Source organism: Penicillium riverlandense (genome assembly GCF_028828495.1).
Source record: "Penicillium riverlandense strain IBT 135883 chromosome Unknown utg000009l_segment0_segment0, whole genome shotgun sequence".
NCBI classification, from domain to species: Eukaryota; Fungi; Ascomycota; class Eurotiomycetes; order Eurotiales; family Aspergillaceae; genus Penicillium; species Penicillium riverlandense.
This window is the reverse complement of record NW_026643200.1, coordinates 836,891-852,573: the sequence shown is the minus strand read 5'-3', so window position 1 is coordinate 852,573 and position 15,683 is coordinate 836,891. Positions and strand designations below refer to the sequence as shown.

At 52.6% G+C, this 15,683-nt stretch overlaps 4 protein-coding genes across 4 annotated transcripts; 1 reads left to right on the top strand and 3 right to left on the bottom strand.

Moving 5' to 3' along the window:
• Positions 1-67: 67 nt before the first annotated feature.
• On the bottom strand, positions 68-504 carry N7474_010613 (putative copper resistance protein Crd2; the record flags this gene model as incomplete). Its single annotated transcript, XM_057202023.1, has 3 exons — positions 68-138; positions 195-290; positions 345-504. 3 exons carry the CDS (start codon positions 502-504, stop codon positions 68-70), a joined length of 327 nt encoding a protein of 108 aa, XP_057048294.1.
• A 499-nt stretch (positions 505-1,003) lies between these two features.
• N7474_010612 (homeobox domain-containing protein) lies at positions 1,004-2,817 on the bottom strand (the record flags this gene model as incomplete). Its single annotated transcript, XM_057202022.1, has 4 exons — positions 1,004-1,329; positions 1,391-2,034; positions 2,094-2,231; positions 2,285-2,817. The coding sequence occupies 4 exons, from the start codon at positions 2,815-2,817 to the stop codon at positions 1,004-1,006; spliced, it is 1,641 nt and encodes a 546-aa protein (XP_057048293.1).
• A 4,544-nt stretch (positions 2,818-7,361) lies between these two features.
• On the bottom strand, positions 7,362-9,543 carry N7474_010611 (THO complex subunit THO1/HPR1; the record flags this gene model as incomplete). Its single annotated transcript, XM_057202021.1, has 4 exons — positions 7,362-8,954; positions 9,007-9,125; positions 9,173-9,251; positions 9,313-9,543. 4 exons carry the CDS (start codon positions 9,541-9,543, stop codon positions 7,362-7,364), a joined length of 2,022 nt encoding a protein of 673 aa, XP_057048292.1.
• Positions 9,544-9,753: 210 nt separating this feature from the next.
• Positions 9,754-14,103, top strand: N7474_010610 (RNA helicase aquarius; the record flags this gene model as incomplete). The annotated part of the gene is made up of 4 exons (XM_057202020.1): positions 9,754-9,962; positions 10,033-10,133; positions 10,189-13,656; positions 13,742-14,103. The coding sequence occupies 4 exons, from the start codon at positions 9,754-9,756 to the stop codon at positions 14,101-14,103; spliced, it is 4,140 nt and encodes a 1,379-aa protein (XP_057048291.1).
• Between the last annotated feature and the right edge of the window lie 1,580 nt (positions 14,104-15,683).

Sequence of the window (15,683 nt, the reverse complement as noted above, 5' to 3'; positions counted from 1 at the left end):
CAAAATAGCAAAACCCAATAGGAAAGAAATGAAGCATCACGTTCAACGCCGAAATTGCTCAAATCACCTAAGCGCGGGTGGTGAAATCCTGCTCAAGCGCTGACTCGATCGCGCTCGCCTTCTCACATGTGCAAGATGCTACCCACAAAAGTCAGAAACCACCTCTCGATCTGTCTGGTTGATTGAAAACTCACCAGAAGGCCGGCTGCCGCAGGCACACGTCTCGCCCTGCACGGGCTGGTTCTCGCTGGCGGACCGTTCACAGGTGCACTGGCCAGCGGGACGAGCTCCTAGATAGAGGGTTAGTTATACAGGCTCGCTTGGATGACAGCAGGAAAACATACGGCACGAGCACCGAGGACCAGCCACGTCATTCTCAGTAGAGGACTTGTTGCAGGTGCAGTGGAGGGCATTCTCCTTGCCACACGAGCACTTGGCCTGGGCGGCGCAGACGCAGCTCCCGTCCTGGGAGGTCTTGCAGCAGGTGGACGATGGGTGGACCATTTTGACGGATTGGTTGATTGATTTTGGGAGTGAATTTGAAGATTTCAAGGGTGGAATGATGGAATAATTGAGAAAGGAAGGAGAACAGGACAAGCAGTTGGATTTATACTGGCCAGGGCATGACCGTCTGCGTCACTGAGATCACTAATACCTGCACGCTGATTGGTTGATCGTGGTCAAGCACGTGACTTTTACGGACCATTACCTTTGGACGGACGCTGATTCGCCTTTGCGAACGTGGCCTGTTGTTTATCCTGGAATTTGAGAAAAAGATGAATAATGCAATGGTATTGGTAACTATAACAGGACTCGACCACAGACCCAGAGAACAACCGCCACAAACATGGTATTTTAACGACAGTGGACCACGAGAGTTAAAAGAGGTAAATGATAAATAACACACGGAAAAAGCGAAGAAGGCAGCCACGCTGAAGAAACAATTACGATTAAACACGACGCTTGGTATACCCATGCCAGATGCTGTCGCAGGGGTTGTATGTCATTGCTGGAGATAGTTGGTGTAGTTGAAAGACGACGGGTTGCTATACTTGCTCCTCAAGGAGTCAATGGTCTGCAACTGATCGTGGGTCGCAGGGACGGAATCAGAAGAGGCGAATGACCCGGGCAGACTCAGGTTCGAGGAGTTGCTCTGGGTGTAGGGAATACCGGCCATCGGGCCCGAAGCGGAGGAGGAAGAGGAGGGATCATAGGAGAACTGTCGATAGTCCGGGGCCGCAGAGACGGGAAATGTAGACAACTGTCTTGCTGTCGGCGCCACTTGCGGGTTCATGCCCAGATGTGCCTGGTAGCTTTGAGGCTGCGAACCTGATTTACCAGTCATGTTAGTTAGGGCTTGCAGCCTCGGGAACAAGGACAAAGGACTAACCTAGATTATTCATGTCGTATGGTACTTGTGCACCCTGTGAGTCTGTCGGTGAAACCGAACCCTCAAACTGGGGCGGATCGTATGCTGAGGGCATGGCCCCTGGATGTCTCGGCATGCCGTAGTCCATCGGCCGTCGGACATAGGGTATGGTTGGGTGGCTGGAAGCTTGAGCACCTGCAGCAGAGAAGCGGTTGTGTAGTTGATAACTGGAATGAAAAGGCGAGGGATGAGCGGCTGCGTCTGATAGACTGCTGGACCTCGTGGTTGGGTAGTCGGTACGGATCGTTCGATGCAAGTCAGACATGGACGCCGACGCAGATGGTCGGCTGAAAATCATGTTGGACTGGGACAGGTCCGTTCGAGAAGACATGTACGTGCCTGCCGTCGAGGCAGAGCTGAGTGGTGAAATAAGGTATTCGTCTTCATTTGGCCGCTGTACGGAGTCGGTGCGCAATGCCCGCAAACCACCAAAGTCTGGGTTCGGTGCGCCGTATGTCTGTGGGGACGCAACTGGCGTGCCGCCGGCCGAATTACTTTCGAAAGGCGTGCGAAGGACTTTCGTGGTGTCGAAGTCGTCGGGTAGCGCTCGGGATTTGAGCATTCTCTCGCGGTCGTTGGTAGTAAGACGCTTCAATTTGGCTCGTCTTGTAGGGAAGTGGTTCGTTAGGAAAGAGACAGAGACAGAGTTGAGGAAGGAAGTTACCTGTTTTGAAACCACACTTGGACCTGACGCGGCGTCAAGCCGGGAATCTCTCGCGACAGACGGTCTCGATGAGCAGCGTCTGGATGCGCTTGCCGAGTAAACTCGCTCATCAGGAAACGAGTCTGGTTATGGGTTAAGCTGTCATACTGGGTCAGCGTTTGAGTTTCGATCCAGAAGATTGAATGGCCTACCGGAACCGCTTCATCTTCTTCTTTTCCAGATATGACGCTTTGCGTACTCCATCGCCACCCCTTTCATCAGAAGGACTGACGGTAGATTCATGGTCATCCTCCTCCTCCTCCTCCTTTTCTTCTTCCTTCAAGTCCTCAAGCCCGTCCATCGTCCCGTCAAAATCACTGGTACCTGCCAGCTGTTGAGGAATCGCCAGGCGCTGCTCGTTGGCACGGGAAATTTCTATTTTAACTCGGCCCTCTTTCAGTCTCTGATGCTGCTGGGTGATCTCTCCCTCCCGGGGAATCGTAATGTCGGCCACGCTCAAGGCATTCTCAGCCCTAAAGCCTGAACCAGCAGGCTGCATCTCGCCGGTAGGGACCTTTGTCTCTTCTTTCCTAGACAGAGGATACCGCAGAGATATCGTCTTGCTTCCCGGGTTGTTACTGTCCCGAGAAGCCGTGGGAAGATGCGATGTGACCGCAGATAGATGGTTTGAGGTGATCGGCGAGGATAGAGAAGGAACCCATAGACAAGGTCCTCCGACTGACATCGTAGTGTTGATTTTCGCCCTTCTTTTCGCCAGGAGAGGGTATAGATTGACAACAACGAGTAGTAGGAATGAGATGCCGATCCGCCAGACGCAACGCGTCAAACGACGAGGACAGCAAAAGAGAGCAAAGGAGCACTAAAGTCCTTCCCCGAAATGAGACGCAGGTGGGTCTGATCTAAGGCACTGGGGCGCTTTCCCAGGAAAGCAGGGCGTTCTCTGCAATAATGAAACAAGCTTGAGAGGATAAAGGCTGAGGGCCGAATAAGACGCAGGCCGGGTTCTCCTGGGCGCCAAACGAAGCGTATCAGGGAAAAACCACCCACGATGTCAGGAGAGTCCAACAGCAGAAGGAAACGGGAAAAAGGTCTGGCCAGCGTCTCTAGAGCTGATGTTGTTTCGTTGCTGGCCGGCGCTGCTGATGATCGTTACGCAGGTCGGCAGTCGCTCGCTGAAAGAAGCATCCACCGCAACCAGATAAAGTGGTGCTTGGACTGGACTGGACCGGGTGATCCGAGATCCAGCGGGAAAGAGAGAAGATCGAGGCTCCCGTGCCGAAGAATAATAACCAACTCTGGCTCAAGCGAGGCACAGGGCGGAGGTTGTGGAAATAGTCGTCGGGTTGGGATATTAAACGGACGGCCGCAATAACCCCCAGGGTCCACCAGTGTGTTAGCCACCCAGGAATCACCAGTATACAGAATACCAAGTAATTTCTGTGTTGGATAGTGAACCGGCACTTTATGAGAATGTTGTTGATAGTAGTGATGCTGTACCCTCTCTAGGATTTGCTCCAGACGATCTTATCAACGATCGTAACGGTCACGGATGCATGGGCAAAAGTCAAAAAAACAAGGAATGGAGACCCGCGGTGGACGACCAACGGCTAATGCTCCCAGCTCTACGGACTGTGTTGAGAAGTGGGCCCAGGATTAAGAGGGGGAAGAACAAGACTAGAACGAGATCAAAAGACATCGTGCGCGCTAAAGACAAGCGGGACCCGATCTACACGAAGGAGGCAGGGCGCTCGATACGGAGTAGTCTAGAATCAAAGCCACGGGCAAGAGTGTGAGTGAGAGTATCAAATCATCCCCCCAGGATTGTCAGATGTAGCCTCGATCCTGTGTCCACATACGTCTTGATCGTCATGTACAATAGTAGGATTGAGCAGTCGGGCGTCGAATAAGGCACAGTGTACGTGCCACAGCCACTTCAAAGAGCGTAAACCCGAATCTCCACGACCAGGACTACAAAAAAAGACGCACCCACCTTGGGGTTGGATCTGTGGCGAGGTGGATGTGGCAGCTGAGCCCAGCCCCCCGTCATATCCGGTCTAAACATGATAGCTTGCATTCCTCCAGCTGTGCACAGATTGGACCTTCACCTAGCCGACTCCCGGTAGATAGGGTGTATACTGCGGTCGACGCCATGGGGCGTCCACTACCCGTTGTTCAGGACAAGAAAAATCTCCGACGTGGGACCCGACGTGCGCCCTGATCTGTATGGTGCATCCGCAGGAGTCATCGAGGCCCCGATGTTCGATTCCTGCATGGGCCACCAGCCAACCGTTGCAAGCAGAGACTGCCAGACCCTTGCTCACCGGCCGGGACTCATCCATGTGGAAGGCCTGCCGGCTGTGCCTAGTGGCCCTTTCTGGGCTCCATCAGCGTTAAGCCTAAGACGCCAGGCCCTCGGGCCCATCGATCAAGGAAGAAAGAAGGCGTGCAGCCACTCAGCGGCCTGCCCGCCACGGTCGATTGACCAGGTGGATGCCTTCGGAATGATGCGAGCCAACAGTCATGCGTGGAGGGCTGGCGGCTTAGCCGATGTGGATGACCAGACAAGAGTCAAGCCCCGCGATCATCCATGGTCAGTGTTGTCCACTCATGGGCAAGAGTGGGATGTGATCAGAGGCCATCCAAGCTGAGACGGGGCAACATCGTCCCACCGAATGCGTCATTTTGCCAGACCATGTCCAACAACAAAACATGAACAATGGTGTCGGAATGGACGGTCAACTCTGTAGAGCCTCCTGCAGTAGACCCTTCAGTAGTGCGAGGCCTAACTACAACTGTAGTCGGAAGGGCGCCAGCGCCCGTTTCAGGAAAGACCACCAGGCGGACCATGCGCGTAAACCCAGGGTATCAGAGATTGCTTTGACCCGACGTCAACGCCAACCACGGCGTCGACAAGGTCTTTCGGGGCCCGGATGGCCCTGTCCATGGATCGGTGGCCTGTCTCAAGGAGACCCCCACCGGAGGGGTTGAAGCTCCCCTGGAATCTCCACACTGAGGAACTATGAAACATCCCGAGTCACAGGAGGCGTCCTGCTGAAATGAAGGCTCCAGTGCAAAGGACTGTTGCGGGCGGCCGACGACAAGATGTCGTCGTTTCCAATTGCACACTAGGAACCGCAGATACGACGAGTCTGAAAGTTGAAGAAATTCTGGCGAGGTGAGGGTGGGAACCAAGGTGGGTCACGATGTTTGGCTGTGATGGAATGTTCTACCATTCGTGCGGGAAGGATAACACTGGGGCAAATTTTTTGGGCACAATTGAGTCCAGAGCCGGGAGTCCCACTTGTTGTTCATTATTCCATTGCATATCGTCTCCGATTGTTCAAAAGATGTAGTGAGGTTGGCATGCACACCAAAAATCAAAGATCGTCTACATAGCGTAGGATTCGGGCAACACCAAACCTTAACGAACCCAGGCAACAGCGGAAATGGGATTCAATATACTTGCCTCGGACGGACGCCTGCTAACTAGAAAATATACCAGCGTGGAGCAAACTGGAGACTTGCCCTGGTACAACTGGTCTCTCGCAGGAAACTCGGAAGAGTTAAACTCACAACAGACATTCCCGGCCGAAACTAACAGATATTCAGAAGATCGATTTCAGTACTCTGCCTTTTGCTCACACGGGAAGGATCCGTTGGGTCCATTACTATGTACTATCCTTGAATTCGTTCATTATTATTCTTCATTATTCCTTCCTTCCCTAGGCATTCTTGCGGGGGCTAAACTAGATCGATCTCACATCCCACAAAACGTGAGACTGGAAACAGACAGACAGACGCCTTCGAACTTTAATTTCGAAATCGCCAAGAACACAAGGCCCTTTCAAATCGCGCACTTTCTTGTGTTCGTATGCAGACGTCGTCATAGGCGAATCTGATCGCAACGGACTCCGGACCGTAGTGTGCCAGCGGGGCTGACGCAAGCCGATCTCTTGGCTTAGGAAATGTACATTGATCCGCATGAGAAATCGGCAAAATGGGCCGAGAGATAGCCAAAAAGGCCTGCAGATCGTGTCCATCATTTTGTTTTCTGACAACCAGCGTCTGTGGCGGATCAACCCGATCGCAGACGCGGGTTGATAGCGCAGACAGCGACGCCGTTATCATTCATTCCACGGTTACAGGAGAGATTGACTGCATACCAGTCATGTCTCCTTCCATCTCTTGTATAGCGTCGACTGGCTAGGGGTTCCACCGACCCATACTTCCCCGTTGGCCGCCGGCGCTACAATCGGGAGCTGTACCCCATGCGATCAGTGCGTTTTTTTGTTTCCCTTTTTTTTTGTTCCTTTTTTTTTTTTTTTTTTCCCTCGAACCCTCAAACCTGACTACTGCACACTATTGACGAACCCGCAGCAGCGTCAGCATGTAGTGTAGGTAGGGCACAGGGGTTGCTTACAATCGCTTACGCCGCCGGGAGGGGGGGCCAAAGACTACTGCAAGTTCGGTTGTCTAATTCTCCCCCAATAGTTTCTCCCAGAGACGCGGTAGAGGTGAGGATAGCTCGATCCTCTGTCGCTCTCGGCCGCTGAATCGGGCCCTAGTCGTGTTGGAGACTGAAACATGGCTGCGACGGGTCGGTGCCCCAGCCATGCCACTGTAATCACCGTCCAGAATCTTCGGCGGGATTTCTGTCTCTGGAGAGAAAATAACGAATAATAATAAATCCTACCCTACGGTAACATCTACGCCGCCCTGTCCATATGCAGGAACCCTCCGTTAGGCCGTATGAGGTATGCATTAGAGTTGCCGATCAGCTAATAAATCTTGAGCTCCACGTCGGTAGCTAATTCAACACCGTAGGGGCCGCACTAGTCCCATCGATACCATTTCTCCGGGTCTATCGAATGCTCCTCCAGCCCGGGGGGTGCGAAGGAGTCGGTTCGTTTCTCCTCGAACAGATTCACGATTTAGGTGACTGGATGTGTTCATGGTGACACATCTGTTGGTGATCGCAGACCGATCAATACAATTCAGAGAACTTGTCTTGAACGAGATCCTCCTGGGCGACAGATGAAGGACACAGATCCTCAGAATTGACGCAGCTGTCCCAAAACGGCTGTCACTGTTTGGTGTTACACTGTAGCGCCGTGATATCGATGCATGAAGGTGTTTCGGCATTCCGGCGAAATTGCAGGTCGGACCACATGCATTGAAGTCCATTGGGGGAATATTCCCGGGATTCCGGAACAAAACAGGCCAGGGCATGAATATGCCGCAATAGCAGCAAGACCGCAGTTCGATTGCTCATGTTGCCAGGCTCTCCTTGGGGCCATCATCCGAGGCGCCAGGAGCGATAGGGGTTTCCTCGTTCGTGTCCTCAGCCTCGGGGCCGCTCGCTTCCTGTTTCACATCACCGATGACATTTTTGTCCTCGACCAATTCTCCTGGTGCTTCTGTGCTCTGAGCCAGATCTTGATCTTGAGGAGGTTGGGATGAGCCTTGCACAGTGCTCTCAGTCGCCTGGGGAGTGGCTTCCGAGTCATTCGCGATGTCGTCACCAGGCTGGGCTGTGGTATCTGGTGCCGGAGGGCTCTCAAACAAAATCTTTAGGTTCTTGCCGTCCTCGATCTTCTCGAAGGCAGCGAGTTTGGTCTTCGCAGAGAGACGAAGGATTCGCCAGGCTTTGCTTGCCTTGGACTGTTCCGCACTGTCTTTCTCCTCTTTGGTCTGCGCCATGTCCATGTCCATTTCGTCATCCATAATGCTCATCATGAACGAATCCGCCGCGGGAACGGAGTATCGGTCTGATTCCTTGAGCCGCTCCAAATTGGCCAACGACTCGCCATCGGAAAGAAACTTGAGATCAAGAGCTCCCATGGGAGAAGGACGAAGACGCTTGTTAGCGTAGGCCTTGAGGGCATGCTCGCGAGAAGCAAGGTAGTCTTCCACCGAGACGGCGGGCCTTTCGATCAGTGGACAGCCCTCAGCCTTCCAGCGCACCCAATTCTTGTCCCTGGACAGCACGGTGTCCACCATACGATAGTAGAACTTGCCACCCGCCCCGTCCTGCAAATACTCCTCGATTCGCTTCCTCATCCGCATTGCCCATTTGGCATCGTCCTCATTCAGGATAAACCCGTAGAGGACTGACTTGTTCGGCAGATCCGAAAGCTGGCCTTTGGATTTGGGCGTAAGAGAAAGCATGAAGTCGATAAGGATGAGTGCCTGGACAAGAACGTGTCTTCTGAATGCAGTGTCGCTGATTTCGAGGTCAAATAGATCTCGACTCGTCAGATATTTCGGGTTGAAGCTGCTCGCAATCTCAACATCATCCGTGGAACGCTTCCGCTTGCTGGATCTCCGAGCCTCTTCAGAGACCCGGGCCGTACCCTGTTCGAGATCGGGTTTGATATTCTTGAAAGCAGATAATGTGGCTTCGAGCCCGGTCTTGAAGGACGTGAAACGTTCAGGATCGAACATTTTGGTCGGGGCTGAAAAATAGGACTGCAGACTCCAGAACAGCGGATACAGCGCGTTCAGATCAACAGTCTCGGACTTCTTGTCCTTGCTCGTAGACACAACAACCTTTGGGATTTGCGGAGGCTCTTCCGCTTCTTCTGCCTGCCCCTCTGCAGAAGCTTCCTTGGCCTCACTCATTGCTGTGTCTTCCTCGGTTGCGTCCGCGGCGGCCTCTTCCGTAATTTCGTCGAAGTTGGTCACATTTTCGGTATGGAACTCGCCCCGAAGATTGACGGAACTCTTATCTCCCAGCGGGAAGCTCTGAAAGAGGAAGATGAACACTCGACCGCAGAATACTGTATCTTCCGCACGGGACAACCTGCGCAGAAGCTCGTTGCATGATCTGAGAATAATCAGGCTCTTCTGTTTGAAATGTTTCTTTGCGCAAGTTAGTTAGAGCACCATAATCAAGGCAAAGTCCGTCACGCACCGCTGTGTTTCGTTCTCGTCGCGACTCTAGATAGTCAAACACCTTGCGACAGCCGTCAATGGTCTGGCTGTCGAGGAGTTCCTCAATAAGCCAGAAGATCAGACCTGGTTCGCATTGTTCTGAAAGAAGTTAGTGATGGCGCGTCGATCAGGGCTGCTGCACTGACCGTTGTCAGAGAAAATGGAGACGATATCGAGGAGATTCCAGATCTGAATGAAAGCAGGTTCGTCGATTGAGGTAGACGCCTGTGTAGCGATGCAACAGTTAGTCGGAGTAAAGTTGCAACAGTCCAGGGAAGCTTCTCACCAGAACGCGATAGAACCTCTCGCGAAAGGCGATTTCTACAGCAGCAAGCTGGGTCTGCTGGTTCAGCTGCTTGACAATATCCTCGTCCGGCCCGGAAACATGCCAGATCGCGTCGCCCAGGAGTGTTTCGGTCAGCGGAGGCTCGATGTGCTGGTCCGGCTTGACTTGCGCGGCGCGGTCCAGGAGACTGTCGACCAGTTTCCGGTAAACCTGCACAGCGTCCACATCCATGGCGCTGTCGGAGGATGAGGGAGAGGGAAGAGAGGTGGGGAGACGGAGGAAAGAAAGTGGATGAAAGAGAAGAAGGGAGACGGGGCATGCGGCTCGGCAAGCCAAGACTTCGAAAAAAGCTGGAGCTTCCATCGTTATTCACTTCGATCCTTCCGACTTGCGCGTCCCTTGTCTTTCGCTCTCGACCACACCCAGACCACTCACTCTGCCATGGCGCAGAGTCTGGATTCCCGACCGGCCGTCGTGGATTTCCGCGACGATAGCCCCTGGGTGAAGCTGGCCAAGGCGCACTGGTTGGACACCAAAGTCCGCAAGGCCAAACCCGATGTCATCCACAAGCAGCTGTGGCTGCCCTTACAAGAGGAGGGCTTCAACACGCGCTCACTGCTGATTCTGGAGAACTTGAATATTCTAGAGAAGTATGGCAGATCTCCCTTTCCCTCCGGCAATCCGTCCTCTGGGCTACATGGCTAACCGATCGCGTGCAAGATTCCTCTGGCCCACCTACACCGAAGACGCTTCCAATGACCATGTGCTCCTGATCGCGCTGATCGTCAGTGTCAAGAATCGCGAGCATCTGCCGATATGGGGTGAGTGGACGCGCCAATGGGTCCGGAAGTGATGGCGGTAGCTAACGGAAGACAGACATCTTTTCCGACCGCGCGGACGATTTTTCAAGCCTGTTCCATCGGATCCTGTCAATGAGCATTGATCAATCACTGCCCGCCCAATCTCGGCTCGCAATCATCTCGTTCATCATCGGCGCTTTCCAGTCCCTCGAAAATGTCCTGATCCGGAAAGAATGTGCGCCCCTCGTTTCCATCTCGATCTGGCACAATCTAGCCAGCGATGACGCCCGGGACCGTGTTATTTCCAAGGCGCCGATGTTGAAAAAGGCGTGGCGCGCGGCAGGCAAGCGATATGATGCGGGAGACGAAACAGCGCAATCGAAGATGCGGTTTGAGCGATCATGGCTGTATACGATGCTACTGGACTTTATGCAAAAACTGAATGGTCCCGAAAAGGACCAAAAGGATAACGTGTTATATTGCGAGCGATTCCTCGAGCTGCTGGTCGATCTCGAGAGCCAGCTTCCCACTCGGCGCTACGTCAATACGCTGGTGAAGGACCTCAATCTTCTCCCCGTTATTCGGCTGTCGGGTTTATACCGAGCCGCCGAGAACGCTTTGTTGCGCGATTTCTACAATCTTCTCCAGCACTTTGTTTACTTCGCCATCGATGATTACTCCGGCGAGGCCCTGTCTCCCCAAGCAGTGTATGACAGGCACTGCCAAGAGCTGGCGCATTTGCAGCGAACTTCGATGAAGTTTTTCAAGGACAAACTCATGATTCTGGCACTGTCTAACCTAGGATCTGTCGATCAGCGATCGGAACTGGAAGGGCAGCTATCGTCGTTGGAGGAGTCGGAGCTTGAGAGTCTCTGTTCACATCTTGGCTTCCGAACCAACTATCCCAAGTCGGCGAACGTCGATCCCCGCCGCCATTTGTTCCTCGAAGTTTTGTTGTCACTCTATGAACGAAAGCCCACCTTCCAGGAAGCTGCTTCACGACTGAGCATTGTTCCCACAGAAGAAAATCTTTACGACCTGGCCCTGCTGAGGAACGAGACATACGATGGATCACGCCCGCTTGCCATCCCGAAGTTGAATCTCCAATACCTAAGTCTTGGGGACTTCCTTTGGCGCTCGTTTCTTCTATATCGCTCAGAGGCATTTTTCCAGATCCGTAAGGACATGGAAGCCATTGTCAAGCGAATGCAGCCCCGTGCAAACCGGGATGGTAGCTTGGAATTCCAGGGGTTTTCTCGTATGGCAATCCCCATTTCCAAACCTGCCATTATTGAGGTTGCGCCGGCAAAAGTCGGCTCCACAAACCCAGCTTTTGTCCGCGCTGAAATCGCCATCGAGGTGGGTAGACTGGCCGATCATGTGCGCAAAGAATGGGATTCTCTGCGACCAGATGATGTCGTCTACCTAATGGCTGTGCAGACAGAGTCCCCTGCGCAACTCGGCCAGGAAACGGATGGCCCACGTATGACCCACCTTCGAACAGCGGAAATTGTGCAGGTGCTTGATGAACAAGGTCGTCCATTGCGGCAGACGCAGGCTGGCCAGAGCAATGGATACAATTCTAGACCGCGGCTGAGGAGGTTGCTGGTCAACCTGGATGCCTCTGCTTTTACCTCTGACAAGGATCGTCAGCAGCATGGCAAGCCAGATATCTATCCTTTGATCAACGTTGTTGCCCGGAGAAAGGGTCGGGAGAACAACTTCAAGTCGATTCTGGAAACCATGCAAAAGCTCATCGTCTGTGACATGACACTGCCCTCGTGGCTTCAGGACATCTTCCTGGGATATGGCGATCCTTCCAGTGCTCAATACACTCAGCTGCCAAACCGCCTAGATCGCATTGATTTCCGTGACACTCTGTTAGATTGGTCGCACTTGGTTGAGAGCTTCCCGGGCAAGATTATTGAACCGTCAGGCCAAGAGACTTCGAGTTTTGGTCCTCCTTACGTCCTCGAATACGTCGACAACCAACCAGCAGTGGATGATACTAGTCTGTCGAAAAAGCGACGACGAGGACAGGCCGAGCAGGCGCAACAGGAACCGAGCACCGTGCGCGTTTCTACATACAAGCCGCCTAATCCCGGTCCTTACCCGGTTGATGCCCCCAAAATTAACACAGTACGCTTCACGCCTGCGCAGGTGGAAGCAATCGCGTCTGGGACACAGCCTGGTCTTACTGTCATTGTGGGGCCACCCGGTACTGGCAAGACGGATGTTGCAACACAGATCATCAACAATATCTACCATAATTTCCCCACTGAACGCACTCTGCTTATTGCGCACAGCAATCAGGCACTCAACCAACTATTTCAGAAGATCATCGCTCTCGACATCGACGCGCGCCATCTACTGCGACTGGGTCATGGTGAGGAGGAGTTGGACACCGAAACCAGCTACAGCAAGTATGGTCGAGTCGAGTCCTTCCTCGACAATCGCAACTACTACCTCACGGAGGTGATGCGACTAGCAGCTTCGATTGGGGCAGAAGGCGCACATGGCAATTCCTGCGAGACGGCCGGCTACTTCAATACGGTCTATATCCAACCAGCTTGGGCTAAGTTCTGGGATCAAGCTGGTTCTGAGACTGTCTCGAATGAAGAGCTTGTCGCTTCGTTCCCATTCCAATCGTATTTCTCGACTGCTCCGCAACCTCTGTTTGACCTGGCTGCTTCGAAAGAGGCGACGCTCGATGTCGCTGCAGGTTGTCAACGGCACATTGCTCGCATCTTCTCCGAGCTCGAGGATATCCGTCCATTTGAGATCCTACGCCAACCCCGGGACAAAGCGAACTACCTTCTGATCAAGGAGGCACGGATCATTGCAATGACCTCCACCCACGCAGCCATGCGGCGCCAGGAGATCGCTGACCTTGGCTTCCACTACGACAATGTCGTCATGGAAGAGGCCGCACAAATCACCGAGGTCGAGAGCTTCATCCCCACCGCTCTTCAGAACATGAAGAACGGTGAACTCCCTTTGAAGCGCGTTGTTCTCTGCGGTGATCACTATCAGAACTCTCCCATTATCCAGAACCTCGCGTTCCGCCAGTACGCCCACTTTGAGCAGAGTCTCTTCCTGCGTCTGGCACGTCTAGGTGTTCCGACCATTACATTGGACAAGCAAGGGCGCGCCAGGCCCGACATCGCCGATCTCTTCCGCTGGCGATATAAGGAGCTGGGTGATCTCCCAGTGGTTGAAACTGCACCGGAGTTCTCGCTGGCCAACCCGGGCTTCCAGTTTGACTATCAGTTCATCAATGTTCCGGACTACCAGGGCAACGGTGAGCGAGAGCCGACACCTCACTTCATTCAGAACCTGGGCGAGGCCGAGTACACCGTCGCCTTGTATCAGTACATGCGTCTTTTGGGCTACCCGGCCGCGAAGATCTCGATCCTGTCTACTTACGCAGGCCAGACGGCTTTGATTCGCGATGTGCTGAACCATCGCTGCGCTAAGAATTCCTTGTTTGGCATGCCCAAGATCGTGACCACTGTTGACAGGTACCAGGGAGAGCAGAATGACTGTAAGTTTCTCGCCCTTCATTCTAATCTCTTGAACGAACTAACCATCTACAGACGTGCTCCTTTCCCTCACCCGCACCCGGACAGTCGGCTACCTGCGCGACGCCCGCCGTCTAACCGTCGCTCTCTCCCGAGCGCGACTGGGTCTCTACATCCTCGGCCGCCGCGAAGTCTTTGAATCCTGCTACGAGCTCAAACCCGCTTTTGACCGTCTCTTCCAGCGCCCAGATAAGCTGATGCTCGTCCCGAACGAGATGTTCCCAACCACGCGGACCCTGGACACGACCGTGGAGGGCACGCCGATGGAAAGCGTCGAGCATCTCGGGCAGTACGTGTTCGAGATGACGCAGGCAAAGGTCAAGGCCATGGGTGAAGGCCAAGTGACCATTGACGAGGCTATGCTTGATGGTGACGAAGAGGGTCTTGACGAGGATGAGGATCTTGTATGATAATTCTACGTCTGGGAATGTAAGCAGTGGCTACCTAGTAGGGTAGGGTGGTTGTGCAATCTTTTGAACTTACTTTGACAGTGTGCACAGCAATACTAATGAGTGATCTGGCTTTAAATACGAGTCCCTACTTTTGTTTACCTTTGGTCCTCGATTATCTAGTCAACTACATCGTCTGTGATAGCGAGGAATCTCGTATATCGGGTTACTTTATCTAGGTTAATCCTTGCAAGCTTTGAGAGAACTAGCTTTTCGGTATGGGCATGGTCATATGCTTTGAACTCAGAGCGTAACCTCTTCGCCACTCCTTGTACCCTTTTCTCATTAATCCTATCGAGCACTAGAGTTGGGTACAACTAAGCGAGAAAAAGTAGGAGAGATTGAAATCCTACTCTCACTCTTCATCATGATGGAGATAAGCTCTCATTCCTTAATTTATGTTGGTTATCTTGTCTTGAATGCCTAGGTTTACTATATGAAGCTCAAGTTCGATATTCTAGTACTCCTTCGTGCAAGATAGATACGTCTTAGTTGACTGTATATAATAGAAGATGTAGCAAGTTCTGTTGAATGAGCACAATAGATATAGCAAGCATAGCAAAGTTCATTCTCTCCTTGTACTTAGCATCTGCATTCTGTTTTGACTTCCTCACAAAGCTAGGTCACCGGCATTGGGATAGAAGTCTGCTCAGGCACGAGGCTCGTTCCAAGTTGATAGAGCCAGTTATGTGCGGTCATAGCTGTAAGCCCACTGTTATAATGGTCTCGAAGGTACCTGCATTCCCGAGTGAAAAAAACAACATCACAGTCCCGTAGATATATTGAGGTAGCGTACGCCACCTGATTCAACTGAATTTCTCCATATCTCTCTTGTTCAACCGGGCGCGAAAGGCGGACGCGGGGATCGTGGTGTGGTGTAGAACCGTCCCCAAGCCAGAGTATTCCTTCTACTAGTAGAGGGTGAAAGTGTCCCCGTACATGCTTATATCTTGGTTTAACCACGTCCATTATTCGTAAAAAGTCTCCCTTCGGTTGGACCTTCACTTCGGTGTATGCTGGACCATCAACAACCCATCCGTCTTTCTCCACAAACCCAATGCACGACCGAGGAGGTTGCTGAAATAACATTAGCTGCCAGCTTGCCTTGCTCCGTAGAAAGCGGCGGTCGCTCTGAGGATTGATCTGAGGTATCTCCGTCCCTCCTTCTACTGGGGGTGGGTTGAATTCACGCGCTTGTCTTGCATAAAACCATGGCCATATACATTCCTCCAATAAAGGGTTGCGAATGCCCTGTATCCCGCGCGGTAGGTTGTATCTAACGGGCTTGAAAAATAGAGCGGCTTGTAAGTCGGGGGAGTCCTGGATCAGATCGTGCCATTTATGGCAGACCCTTTGAGCCGACGTAAGCAAAGGGCGTATATCCGTTTTGAGCAGGATTAGTTGAAGAATTTCTAATATCAAGAAAACCTTGTGCGTCTCTGCTGAAGCCATGATTTAAAAAGGTGGATTTTGTCAACGTTTCTAGGGAAGGATGGTTATTAAAAGGAAATGTCAGAAGAGAAAGACGTCGGTTCGCTCTG